The sequence below is a fragment of the Nelusetta ayraudi genome, unplaced genomic scaffold, assembly GCF_046127955.1.
Source record: "Nelusetta ayraudi isolate G7.1 ecotype Tasmania unplaced genomic scaffold, CSIRO-AGI_Nayr_v1 ptg000230l, whole genome shotgun sequence".
NCBI classification, from domain to species: Eukaryota; Metazoa; Chordata; class Actinopteri; order Tetraodontiformes; family Monacanthidae; genus Nelusetta; species Nelusetta ayraudi.
Window position 1 is genome coordinate 99136 of NW_027466279.1, and position 15634 is coordinate 114769.

At 54.1% G+C, this 15634-nt stretch overlaps 3 protein-coding genes and 1 long non-coding RNA gene across 5 annotated transcripts in view; 3 read left to right on the top strand and 1 right to left on the bottom strand.

Moving 5' to 3' along the window:
• The window catches only part of exosc3 (exosome component 3), an 80847-nt gene extending 65336 nt beyond the window's left edge, over positions 1-15511 (bottom strand). The window contains exon 1 of the mRNA XM_076016610.1: positions 15493-15511. The gene's annotated coding sequence lies outside the window, so the exon portion shown is untranslated. The remainder of the gene's footprint in view (positions 1-15492) is intronic.
• Positions 169-8701, top strand: b4galt1l (DP-Gal:betaGlcNAc beta 1,4- galactosyltransferase, polypeptide 1, like). 2 transcript variants are annotated; one of them, XR_012925736.1, is made up of 7 exons: positions 169-986; positions 3102-3337; positions 4190-4377; positions 5309-5431; positions 5698-5802; positions 7081-8595; positions 8626-8701. XR_012925736.1 is itself a non-coding variant. In XM_076016526.1 (6 exons), the coding sequence occupies exons 1-6, from the start codon at positions 686-688 to the stop codon at positions 7208-7210; spliced, it is 1083 nt and encodes a 360-aa protein (XP_075872641.1). In that variant the 5' UTR covers positions 169-685; the 3' UTR covers positions 7211-8701. The 2 variants fall into 2 exon arrangements, 1 of the variants encoding a protein (XP_075872641.1); XM_076016526.1 differs by having other exon boundaries at positions 7081-8701.
• Positions 993-3094, top strand: LOC142882056 (uncharacterized). The gene is made up of 3 exons (XR_012925737.1): positions 993-1445; positions 1670-2433; positions 2501-3094. It is a non-coding gene; the product is annotated as an uncharacterized LOC142882056 (long non-coding RNA).
• neurog1 (neurogenin 1) lies at positions 12378-13516 on the top strand. Its single transcript, XM_076016630.1, has one exon. The coding sequence runs from the start codon at positions 12561-12563 to the stop codon at positions 13236-13238; it is 678 nt and encodes a 225-aa protein (XP_075872745.1). The 5' UTR covers positions 12378-12560; the 3' UTR covers positions 13239-13516.
• Positions 15512-15634: the final 123 nt, after the last annotated feature.

Sequence of the window (15634 nt, forward strand, 5' to 3'; positions counted from 1 at the left end):
CATCATATACATGTTCATTGTGTACCGTCTGAAACCAAGTGCAGAGAAAAGCGGTTCTTTCTCTCCCTCTTCCGGTTTTACGGCCGTATTGATTTTATTTTTGAAGGAAGCCGGAAGTGGAAGTGTTGTTGCTGCGGCGGCGGCTGCTGCTGCTCTGGGAGGAATTTGACTCATCCGTTACTCCGAACGGTCGAGACGACGATTGTTGCTGCTGCGTCGCTTCTTTCTTTTTTTTTTCTTTTTTTTTTTTTAAGTTGTGGATTCAACTCTGGTTTTGTCGGATGACTTTTTACATTTTTTCTAAAAAAATAAAACATATTTTTAGTCGAGTTCTAAAGTGAGTCGCTCAACTTTCTCGACTTTTGCTTGGCATCGGAGGCCGTTATCAGGGGGCTGCTAGCGGCTAACAGTTAGCTCCAGATCCTCCAACCCGCCTCCTACTGACCGGGTTGGTTTCCCGACGAGACGGTGCGATCGGAACTCGAACCGAACAGCGAGCGACCTAGGCTCGGTTCTGTCTGCGGTGTTGAAGGCGAGTGGGTCCCACCACCGGAAGTTGTGAAGTCTCGTTAGAAAGTTGAGCTAAAATGGAGCCTAGCAGGAGCTAACGGAGAGTAACGGAACAGCGCAGTGGTCTAGGAGACTCGCGGTTCGGCTCGGCTTGGCTCGGAACCAGCGGACCCCGATGGCCGTGGATTCGGCTGGAACCTTCAACAGGCTCCAGCGGACCTGCAAGCTGCTGGTGCTGCTGTGTCTCCTCCACATCTCCGTCACCGTCGTCTTCTACATCCGCTCCCTGGACAACCCGTTTGCCTTCGCCCAGAACCAGCAGAGCCGGAACGGCTCGGCCCCGCCGGACCGCCACCTGGAGGGGTTCACCCGGGCGGCCCAGCAGCCGGAGGAGGAGCAGCAGCAGCAGGAGAAGCAGCTGAAGGATGAGCCGCAGGAGAAACTGGAGAAATGTCCCGACACGTCTCCTCTGCTGGGTAAGAGCCACTCCCGGTCCACACACGCGCACACACACACAGAGCAGCTCCGGTCCAGAGAGATTCATCATGACGGTGAGCACCTGAACGCATCATCAGCCTTCAGAGAGAAGCTTCCAAAAAGCAGCTGGAACCGAGTGACACACAGCTGACGTCATGGCAACCGCTGCAACGCCTGTTGACAGCCACTGGGGCAGTGGTGGACCACTGGTGATCCACTGAGGGGCCAGAGAGGACTCCCCTGGACCCTCGTCCCACTGGACTTGTGGGGGTCTACCACTGGATCGCTGTGGGTCCAGTGAGGACTCCCCTGGACCCACAGCGATCCAGTGGTAGACCACTCGGGGTCCAGTCTGTACTCGTAACTTTTCAGTAACCACTATGTTGCACTGTCACTTCGTTACATAGTCAGTGATGCTGAATGCAGTGCCAGTGTGACACAGTGACAGTGTAACACCAGTTACTGTTACAACTACAGTGACAATGTAACACAGTAGAAGTGTAACACAGTGACACTGTAACACCAGTGACTAACAACTACAGTGACACTGTAACACAGTAGAAGTGTAACGCAGTGACACTGTAACACCAGTGACTAACAACTACAGTGACAGTGTAATAGTGGTAGTGTAACACAATGACACTGTAACACCAGTGACTAACAACTACAGTGACTGTAACAGTGGTAGTGTAACACAGTGACACTGTAACACCAGTGACTAACAACTACAGTGACAGTGTAACAGTGGTAGTGTAACACAGTGACACTGTAACACCAGTGACTAACAACTACAATGACTGTAACAGTGGTAGTGTAAGACAGTGACACTGTAACACCAGTGACTAACAACTACAGTGACAGTGTAATAGTGGTAGTGTAACACAATGACACTGTAACACCAGTGACTAACAACTACAGTGACTGTAACAGTGGTAGTGTAACACAGTGACACTGTAACACCAGTGACTAACAACTACAGTGACAGTGTAACAGTGGTAGTGTAACACAGTGACACTGTAACACCAGTGACTAACAACTACAGTGACTGTAACAGTGGTAGTGTAAGACAGTGACACTGTAACACCAGTGACTAACAACTACAGTGACAGTGTAACAGTGGTAGTGTAACACAGTGACACTGTAACACCAGTGACTAACAACTACAGTGACTGTAACAGTGGTAGTGTAACACAGTGACACTGTAACACCAGTGACTAACAACTACAGTGACAGTGTAACAGTGGTAGTGTAACACAGTGACACTGTAACACCAGTGACTAACAACTACAGTGACTGTAACAGTGGTAGTGTAAGACAGTGACAAAGTAACAGCTGCAGTGAGTCTTCACTGGCGGTGGTGAGTGTCAGCAGGGCTGTACACTCTTATCAGTGGTTGCAGGTCGCAGTGACTCGTGTGTGTGTGTGTGTGTGTGTGTGTGTGTGTGTGTGTGTGTGTGTGTGTGTGTGTGTGTGTGTGTGTGTGTGTGTGTGTGTGTGATGATTGATTGGTGAGGTGATGATTGGACAGTTGCGAGGTTTATCAGTGTGAAGCTGCAGTGATTGAAGAGCAGCTGTTGTGTTATGTTGTGTTAGGGTGGGTGTGTTGACACGGTGAACACACCTGTGTCTGCCATGTGAACACACACACACACACACACACACACACACACACACACACACGCAGTCCAGAAGTTTCCAGTTGAGCTCCACCTTGTTGACTCAGCCAGTGTGTGTGTGTGTGTGTGTGTGGGCGTGTGCTCACATAACTCCCCCCTTCCCCAGGTTGCCCCCCCTCTGTTGCGTTAGAAATTTTGCAGGAAATCCCAGCGTCTGATAGTCAGGGAGGCCACTGACACTTGGAGTGTTCACACTTCCTGCTGTGCCTTGAGAGCACTGTGTGTGTGTGTGTGTGTGTGTGTGTGTGTGTGTGTGTGTGTGTGTGTGTGTGTGTGTGAGAGAGAGAGAGAGAGATAGAGAGTGTGTGTTTTGTGTGTGTGGGAAGATATGTCAGCCGGTTTCTTGCTCAGGCATGTTTGACTAATGACTCGCTGCAGGACAACCCGTTGTGTTTAATTAGCGTGTGTGCGTGTGTGCGTGCTGTTCTCTCCCCCCAGTGGGGCCGCTGCGGGTGGACTTCAGTGTAACAGTGAGCCTGGATCAGGTGAAGCGGGAGAACCCAGGCCTGGGTCCAGGGGGCCGGTCCTGGCCTCGGGGCTGCCGGGCCCTGCAGAAGGTGGCCATCATCATCCCGTTCCGGCGGAGGGAAGAGCACCTGACCTTCTGGCTCTACTACCTGCACCCCATCCTGCAGAGGCAGCAGCTGGACTACGGAGTCTACGTCATCAACCAGGTAGCACCTCACCTGAGGGAGACTGGCTGGGTGGGTGGGTGGGACTGCTGCTGTCATTGTATTGTAGAGTCTGGTCTGGTCTGGTCTAATCTAGTCTATCCTGGTCTAGTCTAGCCTTGTCAAGTCTGGTCTGGCCAGACCAGACCAGATCTAAACTAGTCTTGTGTAGTCCAGTTTGGTCTAGTCCTGACCGTGGTGCTGGTTCTGACCCAGTTGTCAATGAGTCCTGGTGGGTCTCAGTGATGACACCAGCAAGAAAGTTGTGTGAGTGTGTGTGTGTTAGTGTGTGAGTGTGTGGGTGTGTTAGTGTAAGCGTGTGTGTGTGTGTGAGTGTGTGTGTGTGTGTGTGAGTGTGTGTGTGTGTGTGACACTAACGCCTGCACGCTGCTGCTGCTCTTCTTCTGTGGTGTTGATTCACTGACAGTTCTTCTTCTTCTTCTTCTCTCCTGCCCGTGTCTCGTCCTTCCTTCTCTTCTCCTTTTCCTGTCCCTCCCTCCTTCCTTCCTTCCTGCATGTCAGCCATTTCTGACCAATGAGGCTGGAGACGTTGAGGCCCCGCCCCCTCCCCGCTCGGCCTCAGCCAATGGCAGCAATTGCACCGGTAATAACAGTTTCTACTTCTACTTCTTTCTTCTCCTCCTCTTCCTCCTCTTCTTCTCCTTCTTCCTCTCCTCCTCCGCCATGTCTCCTGCTCTGTGGTTCGGCCTGCACTAACCCTCTAACCTCCACCACCTAAGCTGCGAGGCATGAAGGCCCCCCCCCCCCCCCCCCTCCCCCAGGGTTGGGTCGGGCTGACCGGTAGTCTCGTTTTCCCCTCCCCCCCCACCCCCCTTCCCTGGCCCTTCCCCCCAGGACGGAGACGAGATCTTCAATCGGGCCAAGCTGCTGAACATCGGCTACGTGGAGGCCCTGAAGGAGTACGACTACAACTGCTTCGTCTTCAGTGATGTGGACCTGATCCCCATGGACGACCACAACACCTACCGCTGCTTCAGCCAGCCCAGACACCTCTCCGTCTCCATGGACAAGTTCGGCTTCAGGTCAGTCCCTCCGGCCCGGCTCAGGGGTTTGGAAGGAGGAGCCAGAACCACCCAGAACCACTTAGAGTCGCCTAGAACCACCCCTGAACAACCGAAAACCACCCAGAACCACCCAGAGCCACCACAGTATTTAGCTCTTTATTGAATGACTCTGGAAACAGGGGTGAGATGCAGCTGTTTTATGGCTGACTGACTCTTCACATCATTCTTTCAAGTTTGGTTTAAGGACCGGATTAAAGAGCTTAACGGTCCGCATATGGCCCCCCGGGCCGTAGTTTACCCATGTCTGAGCGACCAGGTCCAGACTCTTAAGTAGAAAGACGAGCTTCAGACGTGATCAACGTAGGAAGTCCCGCCCCCTGGGGAAGTCCCGCCCCCTGAGGAGGTCCCACCCCGAGCTGCAGCTGTTGGCGAGATCAGGATGCTGCCTCGGCGGTTTCGGCTTCACTTCCTGTTAGTCTGCCATCAGTGCCACTTCCTGTTTCCTGTCGTCAAACTGCAGCAAGCCAGCGAGGTTGTTCACACCAACCGAGCTCTGGTGTCGAGGTTCACCATCCAGGGTGATCCAGGGTGACCAAGGGTGACACTGGCGCCGAGTCAGTGAGGTTGTTCCACTGCAGTGGAGCTCCCCGGTCTGGTCTTGGTGACGGGGGTCCGACCCAGCGACCTCACCAGACCTTCGACACCCAGAGAAAATCCCTCACACCCCAAATGAGAAGCAGAGAAGATTGTGAGCTGCAGACAGACCCAGGTGGTCCTGGCTGCACAGCAGAGGCTCAGGGGTCTCCACTCAGAAGGTTCAGGTGGAGGTCCAGCACCGTTGGCTGAAGGCCTCTGTGTTTGGTGCAGGTGTGAACAAGGGGCCAGGAAGGGACGTCGCCCCCTGGTGGCCCCAGGCCTGTGTTGTCAACATGTCTCTTGGTCCTTGCAGGCTCCCATACAACCAGTACTTTGGAGGAGTTTCCTCCATGAGCAAGGAGCAGTACCTGAAAATCAACGGCTTCCCCAACAACTACTGGGGCTGGGGGGGCGAGGACGACGACATCTACAACAGGTGACCAGCCACCCCTCACACCCTGACCCCTCAACACTCGCATCCTTGACCCCTCACACACCTGACTCCTCCCCCCTCGCATCCTTGACCCCTCACACACCTGACTCCTCACCCCTCGCTGCTGACCCCTCATCCTTGACTCCTGAACCCTCTCATCCCAGATCCCTCACACCCCTGACCTCTCATCCCTGACCCCTCACCACTCACGTCCTTGACCCCTCACACACCTGACCCCTCACCCCTGAACCCTGTCATATGTGCCACAGATTGGCCTCCAAAGGAATGCAGATTTCCAGGCCTAGTGGTGAGACGGGGAAGTGCCGCATGATCCGACATAACAGGGACAAACAGAATGAACCAAACCCTCAAAGGTAAGCCAGACTTCAAGCACCTTAGCCCAACTAGCTCTCGCTAAACCTGACTAGCTCCGACTAAGCCTAACCTTAACATGCTAAACCTGACTTTAACCAGCTAAACCTGACTTCAACCAATTAAACTTGACTAGCTCCAACTAATTCTAACTTTAACATACTAAACCTGACTTTAACATACTAAACCTGACTAGCTCGAATTAAACAAAATAAACCTGTTATAAACAACCTAAACCCAACTTGCTCCAACTAAACTTGAATTGAACCAACTAAACCCGACTCAATACAACTTGGCCTGGCATGATCCCACCCTCAGGCCTAAACATGAACTAATCGAACTAACCTTGAGTTAATCCAATCCTCAGAACTAATCCACACCTCAGAGGTAAGACCAGTTTAATCCACATGTAAGAGTTGAATCCAATGTAATCCAAGCCGTTGAAGAAATCTTGATTTTCATCATAGAGGTGAACTTGATTTGATTTGGTCCTCAGAGCTAAGAATCCAATAAAATCCGGTCCTCAGAGGTAAACATTATTTGATCCAAATCATCGATCAAATCAAGTTAAATTGTGACTGAAACAACTCGCCTCAGACCCTCAAACCTGGGGGAGAACCTCCTTCACTTTCCAGACCCCTGAGGTGAATCCAGTTCAATCCAGCCCCGAGAGGGTGGATTCTACCTGGTCCACACCTCACAGGTGACACTAGATTAAATGAAGCATTACATCTGGTTAATCCAGCCCACTGAGGTGAATTCTGTTCAGTCCAAACCTTAAAGGTACCCCGAATTTAATCAGAGCTAAATCTGATTAATCCCGCCCTTGATGTGAATCCAGTTCAATCAAGCCCTCGGCGGTAACCCTCATTTAATCCAAACGTCAGAGCTAAATCTGATTAATCCCGCCCCCCGATGTAAATCAAGCCACACCTCAGAGGTGGTCTCAGTTCAGTCCACACCTCAGAGGAAATCCTGATGCGATCATATCTGATTTTCATAAATCAAACCCACCAAGGGTAATGCCACCTAATCCAGAGTTGAATTGGATTTAATCAGCCCAGCGATGTGAATCCAGTTCAGTCCAAACCTAAGCGGTAACCCTGAGGTAATTGGGGTCAGACTTGAAGACTCCGGCCCCTCCGAGGTGGATCCCAGCTGACCTCGACATGAGAAGGGAACCCTGACCCACCTCATGCTAAGCACCCCAGTCCCAGATGGACCATCCATCCCCGACCAATCAGAGCCTCTGACTCCCTTTGGTCTGGTTCCGCCGGCAGGTTTAACCGGATCGCCCACACCCGGGAGACAATGGACAAGGATGGCATCAACTCGCTGTCCTACCGCCTGCTCAAGAAGGAGAAGCTAGACCTGTACACCATGATCACGGTGGACGTGGGGAGACCCTAGGGGGTGCCAGGGACCGACAGGAAGTCAGCTGGGCTGACAGGAAGTCAGCCGGACAGACCACTCGTGTGCCTTTGATGCTCGACTGCTGGATGTTTCTGTGATTCTTCTGGTTTTTGCACAGTGTGTGTCTGTGTCTGTATGTGTGTGTGTGTGTGTGCGCGAGTGTGTGTGTGTGTCCAGTCTCTCTTGTTCTGCTTGCGACGCTGCTGCGACACTTGTTACTCTGAACCCCAGCGAGAGACAATCCGCTGCTCGGTCAAACAGCTTTACTACTCCTGGACCAGGGTTCCACTCTGATCCTGGAGCTGCTCTCTGATTGGTTGGCTGTGGACAGGTGACCCATTCACCTCAAACACCACAATAGAACAAAACACAACAGGAGCAGCTGTTACAAGACAACAAAAAAGAACTTTGGGTAAAATGTTACGACAACAGAAATGAAGTTAAAAAAAAAAGAAGATCAAATTCAGCCAGTGACTCAGTTTGGCCCGCTGGTCCAGGACCAGGTCCAGGAGCCCAGCGGACCAGATCCAAGTCCAGGACAGAGTCCAGGTCAAGGTCCGGGGGTCCGGGGTCTGAGTAGGGCTGCCCAGGGATCAGGTAGTTTCCTCTATGATTGTGCAGAGTTTTGATTTAGTGCCTTATAAACAGAAGTTTGATTGATTGATTGATTGATTGATTGATTGCCCACACACTTTTATATGAAAAATATATATTTGTAAATATGAAAGAAATGGTTTTAATTTAATCCTAGAGGTGAAAGTTGTCTGTCAGCACAGAGGAAACACAGGTCCCTGGTCCAGTTTGATCCTAGTCTTACTCCTGGTTCTGGTCCTGGTCCATTGAGACAACAGTGTGAACGACCAATCAGAACCAGGAGCCAGATGTAAGCCCCTCCCCCGTCCACGCACCAATCACAAGTGACGACTTCAAACCAAAGTTTTTCTCCTTCGACCAAACAGTACTTTGATCTTCTGTCGTTTGTTTTTCATCTGAATGTTTTTGTTTCTTTTATGGTTCTTCATCATTTCTCGCATCACCTGCTGGTGCCTTATTGGTCCTGGACCGGGTCCACTGGTGAAATGTGACCACGGCTCTTTGCACGGCTCTTTCTGTGAAGCTTGATGAGGTCAGACCTGACCACTTCCTGTTCCTTAGCGTTTCCTGTTCCACAGACTGAAGCTCAGACCCCTGATGACATCACACAGGGGTGTTGATTTGAAAACCAGTTCAGTGGAGCCACCTCCCGGGTCACCCAGCCCAGGTCCACCAGGATCTTCACACCCCCGGACTGGCTGGGTCTGGATCTGGTTCTGGATCCAGGTCTGGATTCGGATCCCAGTCTCTGGATCTAGGTTCGGGTGTGGGTCTGGGTTTGGATCTGGGTCTGGATCCGTAGCTACGTCTGGGTCGAGGTCTGGGTCTGGACACCAATGAATACTCAATGATCTGCTTCCACCTTCAAAATCCAATAAACCACTTTGATTCTCACGGAGTGCTTCCTCCTTCATGTGTCCACCAGGTTCCTCTGTTGTTTGGTTTTTTTTTTACAATCTTTGATGTAGTTTGTGTTTGAAGCTCCTCCCACTGCAGCTCAACTACCACGAAGCCAGCACTCGCACCCTGTACTGAAGTAGAGAAGACGGACAACAAAAAAGTACTCTGGTCAAAGTAAAAATTCTGATTCAACTTGTTTTGCCCGAGCAAAAGAAAGTTTCACTGTAAAACTTCAGGCAAAAAAGTGCAATAATCGCCAGTTCACTTCAACTTTTCACATTCATTCATTGTGTTAACACAGAAGCAGGTACGGCCTTCTCAAAAGCAGTCTCTGTGAAATGATACAGTCACATAGTGGTTTCACAAAGAATTCTCCATGCAGTATTTTACTGTGAAATTACACAGCAAACTACTGTGAAATCCTGGTTTGTGCAGAGTTCTGCAGAAACACGTGGAGAAGATCCTTTAGTCGCTGTTGGTCGCTGCTTGACCGTTTGTTTGTTCTCTGTCAATATTTGTGTAACTCGGTGTACTCGCTGTTGTCTAGTCAGTCTACTCGCTGGACGAGTTTCCCTCCCAGGATTCTGCTGCTGGCGCTGCTCCACCAGCAGGGGGCAGCAGGGAGCAGCTCCACCAGCCACCAGCAGGGAGCAGCTCCACCAGCAGGGGGCAGCAGGGAGCAGCTCCACCAGCCAGCAGCAGGGAGCAGCAGGGAGCAGCTCCACCAGCCAGCAGCAGGGAGCAGCAGGGAGCAGCTCCACCAGCAGGGAGCAGCTCCACCAGCAGGGGGCAGCAGGGAGCAGCAGGGAGCAGCTCCACCAGCCAGCAGCAGGGAGCAGCTCCACCAGCAGGGAGCAGCAGGGAGCAGCAGGGAGCAGCTCCACCAGCAGGGAGCAGCAGGGAGCAGCAGGGAGCAGCTCCACCAGCAGGGGGCAGCAGGGAGCAGCTCCACCAGCCACCAGCAGGGAGCAGCCAGGACTCCTGGAGCGCCTCAGTGACCAGCAGAGGGCAGCACACCACTCTCTTCTACTGGGCCCTGTGTGTGTGTGTGGGGGGGGGGCGTGGCCATCAGGGGCTGCAGGTCACATGATCTCAGGGAGCTGATTGGAGGTGCTGCTGGAGAATGCAGAGGGAGGGACCAGCCAGAGGTCACAACCTCCCCTCTCTTTGTCTTGACTGACACACACACACTTACACATGCACACGTACACTCACTCAGTCACCTACACGCACGCACGCACACACACACACACACACACACACACACACACACCTTGAGCCTCACACACAGTTCATGTTTCGAAGAAGTTTGAGACTAAAAAAACTGATGAGACTCTTCCTCCTCCTCTAACTCCTCTTCACCTCCTTCTCTTCTTCCTCCTGTTCCTCCAGGCCTGTTGAAGAGGAGGAGGAGAAGCGCCCTCCTCCCCCTCCACCTTTCAGATGCAAACGAAGCACCATATGGGGAGGAGGAGGAGATGTTGGACCTCCTAAAGATCCACACAGGTTGACAGATCACATCCAGGAGGGCTCAGCCTCCTTCCACCTCCTCCTCCTCCTCCTGAAGACCTGCTCCTGCTCCTGCTCCTGCTCCTGCTCCTGCTCCTCCTATTGAGATGTGGCTGCTGTTTGCTGGTCAATAATTTACTGCTGGCTTTTACGACATCCACAAAGAGGAACAACAGCGACCTCAAGCCACGCCCACAACCTTCTCCTCCTCCACCTCCTCCTCCTCCTCTTCTCCTCACTGCTGCCCCTCTCCTCCTCCTGCTCCTCCTCTGCCTTCTTCCTCATGTTCTCCACTTGTATCCAGTGCTTCCTGTCTTGCAGTTCCACCTGTGACCTCTGGGCGGGCGATAAGGTTGCTGCTGCTGCTGCTGCTGCTGCTGCTGCTGCTGCTGGTGGCTTCAGCGGCGCTGCAGTTTGCAGTCTGACCAGTAGAGGGCCGCTCAACTCTGACACGCTGCCTTTCAACAATACCGAGCTATTCTGTGTGTGAGATTAGTGATTTTCTCACGTGTCTCCTTCATTAATCCTGTCACAGCTCTTCGCCCCAGACAGACCTCTCACTCCTCCTCCTCCTCCCTGCCCTCCTCCACCACCTCCTCCACCGCTCAGCCTGTTGTTCTCCTCCTCATGTAGCAGCACTCACACACACACACACACACACTTGTGTTAAGGGATGTCAATGAGCCCCTGAGGTCTCTGAGGTCTTGGTGGTTCTGGTTCCTGTGCTGGGACTCTGGACTCCTGGTGCGGACCCCGGCAGAGCCTCCTCGCCCGTGGCCTCCTGCAGTGTCGCAGTGTCTGTTCTCAGCCAATGGGACGGCAGCAGTAAAGTGACTGTTGCTACAACAGCTCCCCCTGGTCCCTTTGAAGTCAAGGGAGGCTGTAAAACTTGGACTGCATCTCCTCCACCAACATCTGGCAACCCAGCACTGGGGGGCAATCTCCCAGGGCCGGGACTGGATTGGTACCGGGACCCTCCAAGAACCCCTCCTAGAAGCCCCAGGTAACCCACCTGGACCCTTCCAGACCCACGCAAAGCCCTCCAAGAACCCCCAAAATCATTCTTGACCCTCCCAGAATGTCCGGAACCCTGCTAAAACCCCCCTTCGACCCTGTTGGACCCCCCAAGACAAAAGTTTGGCCAACCCAGACCTTCCAGGACCCTCATGGTCCCTCCCAGAACTCCCTTAGACTCCTCAGGACACACCCGGACCCTCCAAGAACGTCCAGAACCCTAACAGAACTCCCCTTCCACAACACCCTCCCGCACTGTCCCGGACCATCCCGGACCCTCCTGGACGCGGCCCTGCGAGCCCCCCAGCAAGACTCGGGAGTCCGGGATGATTTGTGTCCAGGCTGCCGAGCTTTTTGTCCCACTGAGCCGCATTTGAATGAGAAAGAGGCCAATAGAGGTAGTGAGGCAGAAAGAAGCAGCACAAAGACCCGAGGGTCCCGGGAACCCGGAGGGGTCTGGGGGGGCCGGGGCCCCGGGGCCACAATGGGACAATCAGCCTCTAATGGCTTTGATATATTATACATGCCTGAAGACTCCAAACATTGTGTAATTATTTATAAATGAGAGCCCCCACCCCCCCACCCCCCGGCCCCCCCTCGCTGAAATAAAAGATGAGAAATTCGGCTGTCACATGACCAGACACACTCCATCACCCCCCCAACACACACACACACACACACACACACACACACACACACACACAGAAGTTGTCCGGTCATGTGACTTGATATTCAGACTTTCAGAGTCAAACGTGGGAGCGGTGTGTGTGTGTGTGTGTGTGTCCAGTCTCATGTTGTGCTGAACCTGTTTTTTTCTTCTTATTGTTTATTTCCGGTTGGTCGGATCCACCGCGTTGACGTCACTTTCTCGTTTGTGTGTGTGTGTGTGTGTGTGTGTGTGTGTGTGTGTGTGTGTGCGTACATACATTGTGAGTGCAACGTCTCCACCTTGTGTGTGTGTGTCACTATTTCGAGGGGGGGCGGGGCGGGTGGATGTGCGGGATCGTGCTTGCTCGCGTGGCCAGTGGTGGGCTGTGATTGGTCGGCTGTGATCGCCGGCACGCTCCTCTGGTGGGGGGGGCGTCATTATGTTAATGAACGGCTCGCGGCCCGGCACGGGGCACGGGACAGACCTCCTTCCCGGGCCAGGGGGGCCTGGGGGGTGGGGGGGCATCCTCTTTGTCCCGGGGCCGCTATATAAGCTGCGGCTGAGGCCGGTCGTGTGCCAGGCTCAGCGGCTGCGGCAGCACGAGCGACACGCACACACACGCACCGACCGAGGCACGTGCCGCACGAGACCCGCAGACCAGGACCCCGCAGACCAGACAGCATGGAGCCGCTGCTGTACTCGGACCCTGAGAGCAGCAGCAGCAGCAGCAGCAGCAGCAGCAGCAGCTGCGACTTCCTCTTCTTCCCGCACGCGGACGACGATGACGAGTCCCGCAGCAGCAGCAGCCGCAGCAGCGGCAGCGGGAGCGCGCGCTCCGCGTCCCCGGAGCCCGAGCAGCAGCAGAAGAAGCGGCGACGGCGCTGCCGCGGTGGCGGGGTGCACGGGCAGGTGCAGGTGAAGAGGACGCGGCGCGTGAAGGCCAACGACCGCGAGCGCAACCGCATGCACAACCTGAACGATGCGCTGGAGGTGCTGCGCGGCGTCCTGCCCGCGCTGCCGGACGAGACGCGGCTCACAAAGATCGAGACGCTGCGCTTCGCCCACAACTACATCTGGGCGCTCGCGGAGACCCTGCGCCTGGCGGAGCGCCAGCAGCGGCGGGACCCTGCCGAGCCGGGGCTCCTGCTGCCGGGGCTCCTGCTGCCGGGGCTCCCGCTGCAGGGCCCCGCCAGCCCCGCCAGCTGCGACTCGGGCTCCTGCAGCTCCTGGAGCTCCGGAGGCTCCCCGGACCGCTGCACCTCCGCCCCGGGGAGCCCCGCCGGGGAGCAGGGCCTCCGCATGCCGCAGGGGGCGCTGTTCAGCGGCCTGCGCGGCTTCGCGGCGTCGGGACTCTTCTGAGCTGAGCCGCGGCGGCGGCGGACAGTCTGTGCCTTAGAGAGCCCGGTTTGGATCCCGGTTCTGATGCCTCTCCTCCTCCTCCTCCTCCTCCTCCTCCTTCTTTGCACTCCCCCGCAGTTAGCCCCCACTCCAGCTGTTGATGTTTTGTATTTATTGGACGACACTTGTTGGTCACATGATCTGCTGTTTTTGTACATAAAGAGATTTTGTTTTTATTCTATTTACTTCCGGTTCCGGTTTTTCTATGAAATAAAGATTTCTAACGTTTCTATAAAAACTTGAGAGTCAAGACTTTTTGTTGCAACATGAATGAGCCTCATGAATATTGATGAGATGATGTGAAGAAGCCACCGCCCACTGCAGGCTGATGATCCCTCAATGATCTTCATCATCATCATCTTAATCATCTATATCTTCATCATCACCATCATCATCTTCATCATCAAATGAGTGTATGGAGTTTATTGATCAGGTGTTCCTGATGACCAACTGTCCCAGCAGAACATTGAGAGGAGCTGCTGGTTGCTGCTTCAGGTCAGATGTGTCTCAGGTGTGGAGAAGGAGGAGCGGTGGAGCTGCAGCCGCTGGACCTGATGGTTAAGAGTGAAGCATGTGAGCCCAGGAGGACCTGAGGCACCTCAGTAGGTTCCTCGGCAGCTGAGCTCCACCTCCACTGAGCTGCTTCCTGGTCTGGTCTTGAGGTTCGGGCTCATGATGGCTTCTTTCCACCAGACAGACAGACCAGCAACTCCTGGTGGTTCCTCTGAGGAGCTGCAGGGTCTGGAGCTGCTGCTGCTGCTGCTGCTGTCCACCAGCTGGAAGGTTCCTTTCCATGTTCTCCTGGTCCTCACTGAGTTCTGGAGGAGCTGTTGGCTAGAAGCTCTGTGGATCAAACAGGTGGTGCTGTGGTTGCTCAGCTAATCACCCCCTGGCCCCGCCCACCCATCTGCCCCCGCCCACCCCTCTGGTCACACTGAAAGGACCAATTAGGCTCAACCTAAGCTTCTGTTTCATCAACAAGTCTTTAGCCTGCAGGGTATGAGTGTGTGTGTGTGTGTGTGTGTGTGTGTGTGTGTGTGTGTGTGTGTGTGTGTGTGTGTGTCCTGATTGGTGGCTGGACATGATGTTTCCTCTCACTGGGAGTCACATGACCTCAGACAGCAGCAGATCTTCTTCAATCCAGAAGCTTCTGCTCAGGAGAAAGTCACAGGGTTCTTCATGGTGGGAGGGACCAGAACCTCCTGCACTTCCTTCCTGGTGGAGGTTCGTCCACTGTAGGCTGGTGAGGAGGTCCCGGTCCCGGTCCTGGTCCTGGTCCAGGTCCAGGTCTTGGTCTTGGATGGGGTTTTGATCCTGGTCCTGTTCCTGGACGCAAGGTGGACGGAGCCTCTCGTCTTCTCCAGGAAGTCCAGTGGACAGTGATGAAGACCTGCTCCTCCGCCTCATCTCACTTCCAACTGGCAGTGATGACATCATCGCTGTGACATCACGGTGATGACGTCACAGTCGTAGCTGCTGTCGCTCGTCTGGAGGCTGAAGAGGCGCTAATGAGGCTGAGAGGAGGCTTCAACACTCACACACACTCACACACACACACTCAGCCCCAGGCCGTGTGAGTGAGTGAGTGTGTGTGTGTGTGTGTGTGTGTGTGTGTGTGTGTGTGTTTGAGGCCACAGAGGTAGAACAGACTCACAGGAAAGTGTCAATCAGGAGGTCAGCCAGGCAGCAGGAACACACACACACTCTCACACACACACACACACACACACACAGGTGGGCAGGTATCAGGAAACTGAGCTGTCCAGGTAAACAGATGGAGTCGTGAACTCTGCCCCCCTGATGACCTCTGACCCCCTCACACACACTCTCCGCACCTGTAACTCCCCCACCTCCACCTCCTCCTCCCGAGGGGGCGTGGCATTCACCCCCTCCCTGCCCCCCTCCCCCACCTGCTCACTCAGCTCATCCATCAGTTGAATCAATTGAATCAGTTGAATCATTTGAATCATTTGAGTCAGTTGAGTCAGTTGACTTGGGCAGGAGTTGAGCCTCCTGATTGGCTGCTGGTGAACCAGGGTGGTGCAGCTGAGGCCCCGCCCCCAGCCGACCTCTGACCCCTGATGGGCAGTAAACCGTTTCCATGGCAACCAGGACCAGAGCTGCACCAGGAGGCCACCTAGAGGAAAAACTGCTCCTGCTGCTCCTCCTCTTCCTCCTTCTCCTGCTCCTCCTCCATCTCCTTCTCCTTCTCCACCTCCTCCTCCTCCTCCTGCTCCTCCCCCACCTCCTCTCTGAGGGGTTTTGATTGCAGCTCTTGACAACTTTTTGTGTGAAGAAAAGTGGGACCAAGACATGAAAGAGATTGTTGTAGTAGAGTCGGAGGAGTGGAGGGGGGG

Excerpts from the sequence above, each read along its gene's own strand:
- b4galt1l (XM_076016526.1), top strand. The coding sequence starts at position 686 with ATGGCCGTGGATTCGGCTGGAACCTTCAACAGGCTCCAGCGGACCTGC. Across the intron at positions 987-3,101 it reads CGACACGTCTCCTCTGCTGG|TGGGGCCGCTGCGGGTGGAC; the intron begins GTAAGAGCCACT and ends CTCTCCCCCCAG. Across the intron at positions 4,378-5,308 it reads ATGGACAAGTTCGGCTTCAG|GCTCCCATACAACCAGTACT; the intron begins GTCAGTCCCTCC and ends TGGTCCTTGCAG.
- neurog1 (XM_076016630.1), top strand. The coding sequence starts at position 12,561 with ATGGAGCCGCTGCTGTACTCGGACCCTGAGAGCAGCAGCAGCAGCAGC.